This window comes from Schistocerca americana, chromosome 1 (assembly GCF_021461395.2).
Source record: "Schistocerca americana isolate TAMUIC-IGC-003095 chromosome 1, iqSchAmer2.1, whole genome shotgun sequence".
NCBI lineage: Eukaryota > Metazoa > Arthropoda > Insecta > Orthoptera > Acrididae > Schistocerca > Schistocerca americana.
Window position 1 is genome coordinate 1,109,481,976 of NC_060119.1, and position 14,235 is coordinate 1,109,496,210.

General features: G+C 45.0%; 1 protein-coding gene across 8 annotated transcripts in view; it reads right to left on the reverse strand.

Moving 5' to 3' along the window:
• Positions 1-14,235, reverse strand: part of LOC124618523 (sorbin and SH3 domain-containing protein 1) — a 935,475-nt gene that overhangs the window by 465,849 nt on the left and 455,391 nt on the right. Inside the window, exon 1 of one of the 8 annotated variants that reach the window (XM_047145362.1) lies at positions 14,013-14,147. The exons of the other annotated variants lie outside the window; for them this stretch is intronic. Within the exon in view, the coding sequence (XP_047001318.1) occupies positions 14,013-14,070 (58 nt within the window). The 5' untranslated portion in view covers positions 14,071-14,147. Of the gene's footprint in view, positions 1-14,012; positions 14,148-14,235 lie in introns of those variants that run through there. 8 annotated transcript variants of the gene reach the window in all.

Below are 14,235 nucleotides of genomic sequence, written 5' to 3' on the forward strand. Positions count from 1 at the left end.
TAGCACTCCGTCTTCAGGCCACGAGTGGCCTACCGGGACCATCCAACCGCCGTGTCATCCTCAGTGGAGGAAGCGGATAGGAGGGGCGTGGGGTCAGCACACCGCTCTCCCGGTCGTTATGATGGTATTCTTGTCCGAAGCCGCTACTATTCGGTCGAGTAGCTCCTCAATTGGCATCACGAGGCTGAGTGCACCCCGAAAAATGGCAACAGCACATGGCGGGATGGATGGTCACCCACCCAAGTGCCGACCACGCCCGGTGATCTCACGGGAACCGGTGTAACCACGGCGGCAAGGCCGTTGCCTCATCAGAAATAGAGTATGGACAATAATGGACAAGTGAGAATACCCCATGCATCTTACCCAGAAAATCAGAAGCACAAACGAAGACACCATAATAATCATAGATACAGGCACTTCAAAAACAGGGAAGATAATAATAAACAGAGGTTACAGACAGGGATTAGCACGTCATCGACTCTGTCGTCTATATTGAAGACGTCATAAGACACCGGGAGAAGAAAGTTCATGAAGCTAGACAGCTGAACAGTAACTACCATCTAAATGCTGTGCCGTATGCAGACGGTGTAACTGTATTACAAAATACTTACGCTTACGTCAGTGAATAAGTTATATGAGGTGGGAGGAAAGCATTATAATCTAAAAATATCGGCTACTAAAACAAAAGTTATGGCCCAGTTCGATCTACTGTTATCGAAAAAAAGTACTTGAGCAAGTCTCCACTTTCACTTATTTAGGCAGTGATTTAAGTGGGGTTGTGATAAAGACACAGAAACAAGAACCAACAAATTTCAACGTATATGTGGAACTATCTACAAAAGTTTAAAAAATAAAGTTAGCGAAGCCAGAAAGTTGAAACTTTATAAAACAATGCCAGTGCTTGTTCTACTTTATGGCAGCGAACCGTGGATTGAGAGAAAGAGAGATGAAAATGCCATAAAGTAAGCAGAAATGAGAACTGTCAAAGTTTACCATGGACAGAGCATATGAAAACGATGATACCTGGGCAGAACTGCGAATTTATGATTTAAGCGAGATGACTGAAGAATACAGGGAAGAATGGAGAGGATATCTCAAGAGGATGGATGAAGACAGAATTCCAGCCGTTGTAAACATGTACAAGGCCTAATGAAGAAGATATGCAGGTGACAGAGTTTATAACGTAAAGTGGGTACACGAGTATTGCGTACACCTTGAAGCGCAGAAGAAAAAAATGAAGAAGACTGAATAAAAATACTCGGTTTTCAGACCGCGTTGGTTCGAATAAGTTCGTTAGCTACCAACAGCTGTCTTTGTCATTGTTATCAAGATTAAAATTGATGTCGATGATGACAAGCCCCGCCGGGAATCGAACCCGGGACCCCGTACACACGAAGCGAGAATGCTACCTTTCTTTTTTTCTTTTTCTTTTTCTTTTTTTTTTTAAAAATCTCATTTTGTTCGTTATAGTTCGTTTCCATTGTTCATGGCGGACGTCACCTGACGCCCTTTGAAGTTCGTTATTGATCCATTCACTCTGTTTTTTTTTTATTACAGAGGGCAGCTAACCCTCTGACCGAACACGCTGAGCTACCGTGCCGGCTGAGACCACGAATTGAGGACAAAATTAATGATCACAATTGTCGATGCTGTATTCCGAGGCTGCAGCGTCTCGAACTTCCCGATCAAAAACAAAGACGTATGTTAGACGTCAACAGACGTCACTCGGTCCTGCAAGGACCCTAGCTGCCACATTTTGCTTCACCGTGCATACCTCACTTCGATCATCCTCCGGAAGCCTGGAAGATTTCAGACCATGCTGCCTCCGCTATACAAGTGGAACACTATGCCAACCGCGATAGTTATTAGTTTTATTCCTGATGGAAGCAAAATTTTGCTCTACTTCTTTAAAGGCCGTTTGAAGCCGTACACTAAGCCTCACACATCCACAGAGGTCGAAGGAAACGGAACTCTTGTGTAAACACTCAAATACGACAAATATTCGAGGAATCGCGAGAGTTCTGTGTTCCTCTTTTCATCTGCTTCCTTGACCACGGGGAGACCTTCTATTGTCTTGTATGGGAAATGTGGCAAGCGCTTGCAGAGTTCGGTGTCCCACCACACTTGACAGCACTGATCAGAAGTCTGTATAATAATCACCTCGCCGCTGAGAGGACGAGTGTTTACGCATCTGTTTTCTTCAGTGTGTAAAAAGATGTCGGACAGGATTGTGACCTACCCTCCCAACTATGCAGCATCTATGCAGAACATGTCATTAGGAATGCTCTTGGTGGTTGCACTAAAGGCATGCCAGTTGGTGGCACAACTGTTAACAACCACTGATTTGCCCGTGCTTTTAGCGAACAACGAAGATGAATTTGCTGAATTAACAAAAGTAAAGGACATTAGTCTATGATATGGATTAGATACCTATCTCAGCAAGCCCAAACTCATGATGACTGAACGAGGAGCGCAGGCCCAACTCACAAGTCGATTAAAGAACTGGAAGTCGTTCATCCTTGCTCCTATCTTGGGTCAAGCCTCTGCGGCACTGGAAGCTGTGAAGAATGGACAAGAAAACGGATCACGCTACGGCCAATGGCTATGAAGAAGGACACCAGTATTTGGCAGATTACAGTGATAAAGAACGGCACAAAAGTCCGGTTTGTCGAAACAGTTGCGTTTTCCTTCGTCTTTTACGGTTGAGCCTTAAGGCCAGAGACAAGCATCGCACTGAAGCATTTCATCTTCGGTGCTGACGCAGGATGCTGCACGTAAAATGGACCGAAACAAGAACAAATCTGTCCATTACTGAGCAATTCAGAATCTCCAAGCGCTTTTTCTTCTCGTGTCAACCACAATATTCTGCAGCAGTTACTTGGCCATATTGTGAGAAGAGATGGAGAAAATCTAGAGGAAATAATCATGGAAGGGAAAAGGGAGGGAAAGAGCAGCGAGCAGGTGGATTGAATGAATCAAGAAGATCTCCGATACACCTCATCAGCATGCTGGGGTCACGACGTTCTGCAATGAGACAACGACTTGTGATGATGATGATGATGATGATGATGGGGATGAAGATGATGACTCAGACAGATGTCGAAAGTTAGAAAGTTCTAGGACTTTATGCACGACGAGATGTTGGTTTGAAAACCGAAAAAATTACCGAGAGAGTTGCTGTCCCATTCGGAGGCTGCCGTTAGCACCACATCACTAACGGCTGTCATCATGAGTGGGGCGGGGGGGAGGGGGAGAGGGGGGAACGAGGAGGGGGAGGGGAGCATCCGGTATGGCTTCTGGTCACGGCTGGTAATGACTGACACACAGACAACATGGGTTTAGAAAACATCGTTCCTGTGAAACACAACAAGCTCATTATTCACATGAAGTGCTGAGTGCAAGGGATTTTAGATCTGTTCCGTATTTCAGGATTTCCGAAAGGCTTTTGACATGTACCACACAAGCGGCCTGTAGTGAAATTGCGTGCTTATGGAATATCATCTCAGTTATGTGACTGGATTTGTGATTTCCTGTCAGAGAGGTCACAGTTCATAGTAACTGAGGGAAAGTCATCGAGTAAAACAGAAGTGATTTCTGGCATTCCCCAAGGTAGTGTTATAGGTCCTTTGCTGTTCCTTATCTATATAAACGATTTGGGAGACAATCTGACCAGCCGTCTTAGGTTGTCTGCAAATGAAGCTGTCGTTTATCGACTAATAAAGTCATATGAAGATCAAACCAAATTGCAAAACTATTTACAAAAGATATCTGAATGGTGCGAAAATTGGCAGTTGACCCTAAATAAGGAAAAGTGTGAGGTCATACACGTGAGTGCTAAATGGAATTCGTTAAACATCGGCTACACGACAAATCAGTCTAATCTAAAAGCCGTAAATTCAACTAAGTACCTAGGAATTAAAATTACGAACAACTTAAATTGGAAGGAACACAGAAAACTTTTTGGGGAAGGCTAACCAAAGACTGTGTTTTATTGGCAGGACACTTAGAAAATGTAACAGACCTACTAAGGAGACTGCCTACACTACGCTTGTCCGTCCTCTTTAAGAATACTGCCGCGCGGTGTGGGATCCTTACCAGATACGACTGAAGTAATACATCGAAAAAGTTCAAAGAAGGGCAGTGCGTTTTGTATTATCGCGAAATATAGGACTGAGTGTTACAGAAATGATACAGGATTTGGGCTCGACATCATTAAAAGAAAGGCGTTTTTCTTTGCGAGGGAATCTTCTCACGAAATTCCAATCACCAACTTTCTCCTCCGAATGAGAAAATATTTTGTTGACACCGATCTACACAGGCAGAAAAGATCACCACGATAAAATACGGGAAATAAGAGCTCGTAGGGAAGGATATAGGCGTTCATTCTTCTCACGCGCTATACATGATTGGAATAATAGAGAATTGTGAAGGTGGTTCGATGAACCCTCTGCCAGGCACTTAAATGTGATTTGCAGAGCATCCATGTAGATGTAGATGTCGAATTCTGACGGCACAACGGTACGTCACGAACATTCTGCACCTGTGTGTTACCTCTCGGGTGGCATTATTGTGGTGCCATTTTTTCAAACGTATCTCCATGAACTGTATGCGGGATACTGAGGTACTTCCGTGGCCAGCAAAATGCCGATGTCTGTCTCGGACACAATATGTGCGTGATCGACTCACAGGTCAACTCCAAACCAGCGCCAGTATCGGGGAGATCAAGGACCAGCTGCAACACTTGCGGGCCAGCTTACCGGAGGAGAAGATGCCACGGCTTTATGACACCCATACCATCGGAATCCGAGCACGCATCCAGGTCAGAGAGGGGTGCAACCTCACACTGATATTTAGATTCTCACTGCCAAGTTCTTTGTAAATTTGACCCTATTTTGTAATCACTGGAATCACACCTTCTCACCCAGTGAATTTCCTTTATGTTTCCTCGTCCCATTCCGGGTGCTTCACTTTTTGCGTCTGGCAGTGTAACATACACTACTGGCCATTAAAATTGCTACACCAAGAAGAAATGCAGATGATAAACGGTTATTCATTGGACAAATATATTATACTAGAACTGACATGTGATTACATTTTCATGCAATTTAGGTGCATAGATCCTGAGAAATCACTACCCAGAACAACCACATCTGGCCGCCGTAATGACGGCATTGATACGCCTGGGCATTGAGTCAAACAGAGCTTGGATGGCGTGTAGAGGTACAGCTGCCCATGCAGCTTCAACACGACACCACAGTTCATCATGAGTAGTGCCTGGCGTATTGTGACGAGCCAGTTGCTCGGCCATTATTGACCAGACGTTTTCCATTGGTGAGAGATCTGGAGAATGTGCTCGCCAGGGCAGCAGTCGAACATTTTCTGTATCCAGAAAGGCCCCTACAGGACCTAACACATCTGAAATGTAACGTCCACTGTTCAAAGTGCCGTCAATGCGAGCAAGAGGTGACCGAGACGTGTAACCGATGGCACCCCAAACCATCGCGCCGGGTGATACGCCAGTATGGCGATGACGAATACACGCTTCCAATGTGCGTCCACCGCGATGTCGCTAAACACGGATGCGACCATCATGATGCTGTAAACAGAACCTTGATTCATCCGAAAAAATGACGTTTTGTCATTCGTGCACCCAGGTTCGTCGTTGAGTACACCATCGCAGGCGCTACTGTCTGTGATGCAGCGTCAAGGGTAACCGCAACCATGGTCTCCTAGCTGATAGTCCATGCTGCGGCAAACGTCCTCGAACTGTTCGTACAGATGGTTGTCTTGCAAACTTCCCCATCTGTTGACTCAAGGATCGAGACGTGGCTGCACGATGCGTTACAGCCATGCGGATAAGATGCCTGTCATCTCGACTGCTAGTGATACGAGGCCGTCGGTATCCAGCACGGCGTTCCGTATTACCCTCCTGAACCCACCTATTCGATATTCTGGTAACAGTCATTGGAACTCATCCAACGCCAGCAGCAATGTCGCGATACGATAAATCGCAATTGGGATAGACTACAATCCGACCTTTATCAAAGTCGGAAACGTGATGTTACGTATTTCTCCTCCTAACATGAAGCATCACAACAACGTTTCACTATGGAACGCCTGCCAACTGCTGTTTGTGTATGAGAAATCGGTTGGAAACTTTCCTCATGTCAGCACTTTATAGGTGTCGCCACTGGCGCCATCCTTGTGTGAATGCTCTGAAAAGCTAATCATTCGCATATCTCATCACATTCTTCCTGTCGGTTCAATTTTTCGTCTGTAGCACGTCATCTTCGTGATGTAGCAATTTTAATGACCAGTAGTGTAGTTGTGTAAGTGAAGACGAGATGAACGATTGAAATGAGGACAAGATGCAGCACAAGTTTGGACTGGGGAGGGACGCTAAGGAAACCAGCGGTGTCCTTTTGTAAGTAGCCATCCTTTCATTTGCCCTAAGCGATTTAAGAGAATCATGGTATACCTATATCTGATTCGTTGGGTGGGACGAGACTACATCCGTTGTCCCCTCGAATCCGACTCCCGTCTCCTACCATAGCGTCACCGTGGTAGGTACCCAAAAGTAAATCTGCGCTATCGTATGATGATTAATCGACTATTAAGGTTATATTTTTTCCAGAAAAATTGTCAATTCGACCATTTACCCTCAAAAACATATGTTTATGTTTAGCCAAAAGTAGCAGGCCGCCAGTTAATTTACAAGATGGAGATCCACCACACTGGGGCTAGATTGTGTGAAATGTCTTGGACCATCTATTTCCAGAACGACAGATTAGCAGACGAAGGCCAGGAGTCCCGGATTCTGGCCTCCGGGGTTATCCAAAATCACGCGTTTCGACTTTCTAATATGAGAGTTTGTTAGGGATCAAGTTTTGTAGTGGAATGTGGACTACATTGCAGTGTGTAGGTACACGGGCAAGCCAAAAAGCTCGTAATTGGCAATAGTCAGGCCACCAGAGCTGTGTGCAACTTTACGACTACTGGACACGAAGATTGCATGTTCTGGGAGAGATATCGGCAAACTAAGAAATATTCTGAAATACCATTTGAAGGAAGAGTCTGCAAGGAGCGTGTTCCTCAAGAGCACCGAGAGTTCATGGAAAAATTATTCTGTTGGCCGGATGGAGAGACAGCCAGTCGAAAGGAAGGACATTCCCAGACTAAAGTTTTGCTGAGGATACTAAGATGATTCAATAATGCCATCGCCGGAGCTGCTGTAGTGAGTAGGGACGGCACTGGATTATGGAGGAGCTGTTGTGTGTGGAATTTGTAATGTGTCTGCGTGATGGGCCCCCGGCATAACCCAGAGACACATACAGAAGTGTTGTAGTTGTGGAAGGGACTGGATTGGATGCGCAGCCATCACTGTTTTTGTCAGCAGGTAACGACAATAACTGACAATGCAGGAGCCAGAGAACTCGAAGATTTACGACTCTGTAGGATCGTGGGTTTATAGATATCGCCAAACGATCCGTTATTCAGGGTGGAATGTTTTTAGAAAGGCACATTCTTGGGAAGCATATGTTTTTGTTTTTCAAGTAAGGGAGAGGAGAGCATTACGCAACAGAAACAGAAGTTGGTAAGAAAGAATTTCATTGCTGAGACGAACAATTCATGTTGCTCAAAAGAACATAACGACATTCTGTAAATGTCACTGGAGTGAAGCAACATTTGCTATCTTTACGTGACGCACAACTTCCATAACACAAAAACCGAAGTTCGGAAACAATTTACCGCTGTCGTGTTTACATGTTAAGGGCTGAAGCGCTTTTGCTAGACCGATCAAATATTGGTTTTCCGTTCGTCAGTTGTTTTACACAAATAGCCTCTGTAAATTAGCCGTTCCGGTTTCTGATTTAGTCAGCACGATGGCTGCCTCTCTCCAATTAAATGCCGGCTACAGACAACTTCATGTTCAACCTCATATTTGTACTTCTCCTTCACTGCATGAAAATTCACACCGTCTGGATTAGCTGAAAATTTTTAAAAAGAAAATGTACCTAAACACGTTCTAAAAACGGTTGGGGTTCATATGGGACGATAGTCGATTGTGGAAGAGGGAATCTGGCAACTGTAAACGCATTGCCAGAAGCGATGATGGCGTGTTTACAAAACCAATCGGAACCGGTACTGGGAAATCGTTTCAGTTTTTAGAGCTTCATGTCAACGTAGTGCTGGAGATAATCTTACTGCGAACACGCTGCTGTGATACCAGTTTTAATACAGTACCCCTACAAAAATCACTCGATGATGCAGTCCGCTTACGTATAAAAGTAAATGTCCACCTGTCAACAATCCACTTGCCACACAGCAACAATAAAAATGACAAGGGAATCAGAAACGATAAAATGAATATATTTTTGCTTACTTTCAGTTGTAGTGTGTGATGAAAAGATGTTAACTGCTGTGGAATAATTTCTCTAAAGTTTATCTGCGATCATACAGAGATTACGCTTCGAGACACAGAGAAACACCACCTTCTTAACGAATGATTTTTTGAATTATGTATTTCAGCTTCAGGTGACACAAACGCTAACGTTACCAATTTTCGTTTCTTAGTAAGTCATCGTCAGGTTACTTGAATATATGACATAGTAATTAGTCACAGTACAGCTTATACTTTCAAATGTACAACTTGCACTTGAAAAATCTGTTGCGTAACCAGTTTAAATTGTCTGATTATGACTTTCTAGGACGTTGAAACCGGTAACAAGGCTGAAATATATAATAAAAGAAACTTCTTTATCTGCTGTCGATTTAGCCATGTTACACAGCGCATGCAAATCTCGTGGAAAAGTTATAGTATGCTTGAAATACGAGGGAGTTCAATGAATAATGCAACACATTTTTTTTCTGAAGGCAGGTTTTATTATTCCGGATTCCAAAACACTACATTATTCCGGACTCTTTTGGCAACAAAATTCTATTTTGTTACACAATCTCCGTGCAATGCGGCGTCATTACTCCACCTTAATGGGTGGACCTGTATGCACGAATGGGACCAATCTTTTGGTAGAGGTCAGAGCCAAAGTCTCGCTGCATCAATAGCCTCCCAATCACCTACGTACTGCTTCCCGCGGAATGTATCCTTCATTGGACCAAACACATGGATATCGGAAGGTGCGAGATACGGGCTGTAGGGTGGATGATTCCAATGATTTTTGTGAACTCCTCTTTGGTGTGCAGACTTGTTTGAGCCCTTAAGTTGTCATGAAGAAATTCGTTTGTATTTTTGTGGCGACGAAGACGCTGAAGTCGTCGCTTCAGTTTCCTGAAGGTAGCACAGTACACTTCAGAGTCGATTGTTGCATCATCAGGGAGGGCATCAAATAGAAGAAAACCCTTCAGAGTCTCAAAAGTCCGTCGCCACAAGTTTGCCAGCTAAGGGTATGGCTTTGAACTTTTTCTGCGACGTGACGTGGCGCTACTCCACAGGTTGCCATTTTGTTTCTGGTTCGAAGCGACAATGTGACGATGTTCCACAGAAAAGTGTCACGAGCAGCCCCATAACGCGCAAGCAATTCCCCACAGTTGCTCTTTACTGTCTTCTGTTAGGCGACGACAAACTCACCGGGCACACACCCTTTGGATACCCCTACCGGCGGACGAGTGTGTCGCACCAGAGACGTCCAGTTGAGTTGCGAGGTGTTCGATTGTGATCCATCGATCACCTCGAATGAGAGTCTCCGCACGTTCCAACATTGCAGGAGTCACAGCTACGTGTGGCCGGCCGGCACGGGAGAGCTTGAACAGATTCGCACGACCTCGGTGTGATGATGACAGATACCTCGCCCAACGACTCACCATGCTTTTGTTTACTGGCTGGTTTCCATAGACATTCTGCAAGTGTCTACGAATATCTGCGAGCTCTGGTTTTCTGCTAAAAGAAAATGAAAGACAGCTCTCTGTTTGGAACGCGCCTCCGTTTCAGACGCCTTTTTCAAGGCTCCACGATGTCACAAAATAAAGTCCATTTTTTTCAACCGAAATTGGCCGAGGAAAAAAAAATTTGTTTCATAACTTACCGAACACTTCTCGTACTTTCCTGCAGCTGGTTAGTCTGTTCCTTTCATTTTACCTGACTGCAAATGTCGACACTCAATTCCAGTTTTGATTTTTAATATGTGTCATTAATATAAATGAGCGTCTGAAGCCAAATCATGCTATAAATGCGGCAGTCTATAAAAAGCAACTACACACCATGTATAAAATGCGCCCAATGGTTCAAATGGCTCTAAGCACTATGGGACTTAACTTCTGAGGTCATCAGTCCACTAGACTTGGAACTACTTAAACCTAACTAAACTAGGGACATCACACACATCCATGCCCGAAGCAGGATCGAACCTGCGACCGTAGCAGCAACGCGGTTCCGGACTGAAGTGCCTAGAACCGCTCGGCCACATCGGCCGGCGTGCCCAATGTGTGGCTAACAATAAAAGTACGCATAAATCTAAAAAGGAATACATATCGATATGGACTAATAACGTTCTTTGACTATGGTAATCTATTACGAGGAAACGTTCAAACACTATCTAATCAGAAGTATACAGACACGCCTGTGTAATGCAGAAATGACCACCAGATGTCACGAGAGGCGGAACCGCCCATATAAAACGAGACAGGGGATTGTCAGTAGAGAAGCTGTAACAGCAAAATTTGTCGGCCGGGAGAGGCTCAGTTACTGCGAAGTTGGACTAGTCATATCGGATCAGGGACATTTCAACCCTTCTAAAGCTGTCCACCTCGACTTTTCATGTTATGGCTGTATAGCGAAAATGCAAAGGGACAACTACAAGTAAACCAAGAACAGGCAGATGTTCAAATGTTCAAATGTGTGTGAAATCTTACGGGACTTAACTGCTAAGGTCATCAGTGCCTAAGCTTACACACTACTTAACCTAAATTATCCTAAGGACAAACACACACACCCATGCCCGAGAAAAGACTCGAACCTCCGCCGGGACCAGCCACACAGTCCATGACTGCAGCGCCTCAGACCGCTCGGCTAATCCCGCGCGCAGGCCAGGCTGACCCCATGCAATGACGGACAGGGACAGTCCAGCATTACGGAGGCTGTAATGAGATTTTCAGTCTGCAGAGGAGGGTGCGCTGATATGAAACTTCCTGGCAGGTTAAAACTGTGTGCCAAGCCGAGACTCGAACTCGGGACCTTCGCCTTCCGCGGGCAAGTTCTCTGCCATCTTAGCTACCCAAGCACGACTCACGCCACGTCCTCACAGCTTTACTTCCGCCAGTAGAGCACTTTCCCGCGAAAGGCAAAGGTCCGGAGTTCGAGTCTCGGCTTGGTACATAGTTTTAATCTGCCAGAAAGTTTCATTACGGAAGCTGGTTGTAAAAAACCACATGAAACCAGGGTGAGTTCCTAAGTGCTACCAACAGTCCAACCGGCGCAATGATTCTGCATTGTTGTTGTTGTTGTGGTCTTCAGTCCTGAGACTGGTTTGATCCAGCTCTCCATGCTACTCTATCCTGTGCAAGCTTTTTCATCTCCCAGTACCTACTGCAACCTACATCCTTCTGAATCTGCTTAGTGTATTCATCTCTTGGTCTCCCTCTACGATTTTTACCCTCCACGCTGCCCTCCAATACTAAATTTGTGATCCCTTGATGCCTCAGAACATGTCCTACCAACCGATCCCTTCTTCTGGTCAAGTTGTGCCACAAACTTCTCTTCTCCCCAATCTTATTCAATACTTCCTCATTAGTTATGTGATCTACCCATCTAATCTTCAGCATTCTTCTGTAGCAACACATTTCGAAAGCTTCTATTCTCTTCTTGTCCAAACTATTTATTGTCCATGTTTCACTTCCATACATGGCTACACTCCATACGAATACTTTCAGAAATGATTTCCTGACACTTAAATCAATACTGGATGTTAACAAATTTCTCTTCTTCAGAAACGCTTTCCTTGCCATTGCCAGCCTACATTTTATATCCTCTGTACTTCGACCATCATCAGTTATTTTTCTCCCCAAATAGCAAAACTCCTTTACTACTTTAAGTGCCTCATTTCCTAATCTAATTCCCTCAGCATCACCCGACTTAATTCGACTACATTCCATTATCCTCGTTTTGCTTTTGTTGATGTTCATCTTATATCCTCCTTTCAATACACTGTCCATTCCATTCAACTGCTCTTCCAAGTCCTTTGCTGTCTCTGGCAGAATTACAATGTCTTCGGCGAACCTCAAAGTTTTTATTTCTTCTCCATGCATTTTAATACCTACTCCGAATTTTTCTTTTGTTTCCTTTACTGCTTGCTCAATATACGGATTGAACAACATCGGGGAGAGGCTACAACCCTGTCTTACTCCCTTCCCAACCACAACCATGATTCTGCATAGCGAGTTAAAAAGAATTGAGCGCTACGGTCGAGCGCTTCTCACAAGCCACACCATTGGTCAGTGGGCGACTAAAAGCAAGTGATTGGAGTGACGAATCACGCTATCCAATGGACGGGTTTGGCTTTGGGATTTTTGGAATGATTAGAGAACGTTACCTGATGTCACATGTAGTACCAACAATGAATAAGACACCAAATGCTACTACGGTTCAAAAAATGGTTCAAATGGCTCTGAGCATTATGGGACTTAACTTCTGAGGTCATCAGCCCCCTAGATCTTAGAACTATTTAAACCCACCTAACCTAAGGACATCACACACATCCATGCCCGAGGCAGGATTCGAACCTGAGACCGTAGCGGTCGCTCGGCTCCAGACTGTAGCGCCCAGAACCGCACAGCCACTCCGGCCGGCTCGACAACAGTTTAACACACGATGGGTCCCTTGCAAGAAGACCATAAACAGGTTGTACGATAAATTTGTACAGGAAGCAACAGTATTGGAAGCGAAGCGACGTCGGCTTAAGCTTATTGAAGCGGTACGAGTTGCTGTAGAGAGAAGTCCCGGGAAATCGTGTAGAAAGGCAGCAGTGCAACTGGGAATATCCAGACGCTCCGTTCAATGCATTCTTAAAAGTGACCTCCATATGTACCCATACAAGATGACCTGTGCACAGAAGCTCACTGAAGAACACAAGCAGCAGAGACTACTGTTTGCTCCGTGGGCGGAGGATAGGGAAGAAACTCTCAACAACGTTTCGTTTTCAGACGAGGCGCATTTTCATTTAAATGGTGTGGTTAACAAACAAAATGTACGCTTTTGGGTCACTGAAAATTCACATGTGCTTCATGAGCGACAACATTATGCTCCGAGGATTACAGCGTGGGCAGCAATTTCCAGTCACGGACTTATTGGAACCTTTTTCTTTGAAGAAACTGTGAACAGCGAGCGTTATTTGAGCATGCTTCGCAATAGCTTCTTTCCACAGCTTCTTGTTACTGCCTTGTCCTTCAACACGCCGTGGTTCATGCAAGACGGAGCAAGGCCACATACTGCAAACACTGTGTTGGAGTTTTTAAACGAGCATTTCGATATGCGGATCATTTCGCTCAGGTATCCACGTCGCTTCAATGACGGACAAAATTGGTCCCCCAATAGTCCAGATCTCAATCCAGGTGACTTTTTTCTTTGGGGGTACCTAAAGGAAAAAATTTTCCCGAAAGCTCCACGTGATTTAATGGAGCTCAGAAGACTTATTTTTCAAGCTTGCAGTGAAATTACGGAAGACATGCGCCGTAGGGTAATCACTAACTTCAGTGTTCGTTTGAAGGAAGTTAGGAAACGAAAAGGTGGACATATTGAGCATGTGCTGAGTTAGAACAAATCTCCATGGACTGCTCTTCATTGTAGTATGTTTTCCTTTTAGACTGTATTGACAATAAAGTTTATATTCAAAGACAAAATGGTAACACGTTTCGTGCGCCACCCTGTAGAAGCCAACGATTGCCAGTACTTGGAATTGTAAATTATCTGTATGTTTTTCACAATAAAGCCTCAAACTGCAAGAAGGAAAGTTGTAGACACAATCCGTCTACTGGCACGGTTAGTGGTTGCTGGGGTGCGTTACCTGGGACGGGCGAGGTGGCCTTGAACCTCGGCGCGATCACAGTCCCCGGCACGGGCATCTCACCAGCCGGCGTCGCGACGCTGTCCACACGCACTGCTCACACACGCACACGACGCGTTGCGTTTGGCGCGCCGCCCCGCCGGCGACTGCGGCCCGACGCCGCCCCGACACCCCCCCCCCAACCTCCCCCCATACACTTCTACTCCCCCCCCCCCTCCCTGCT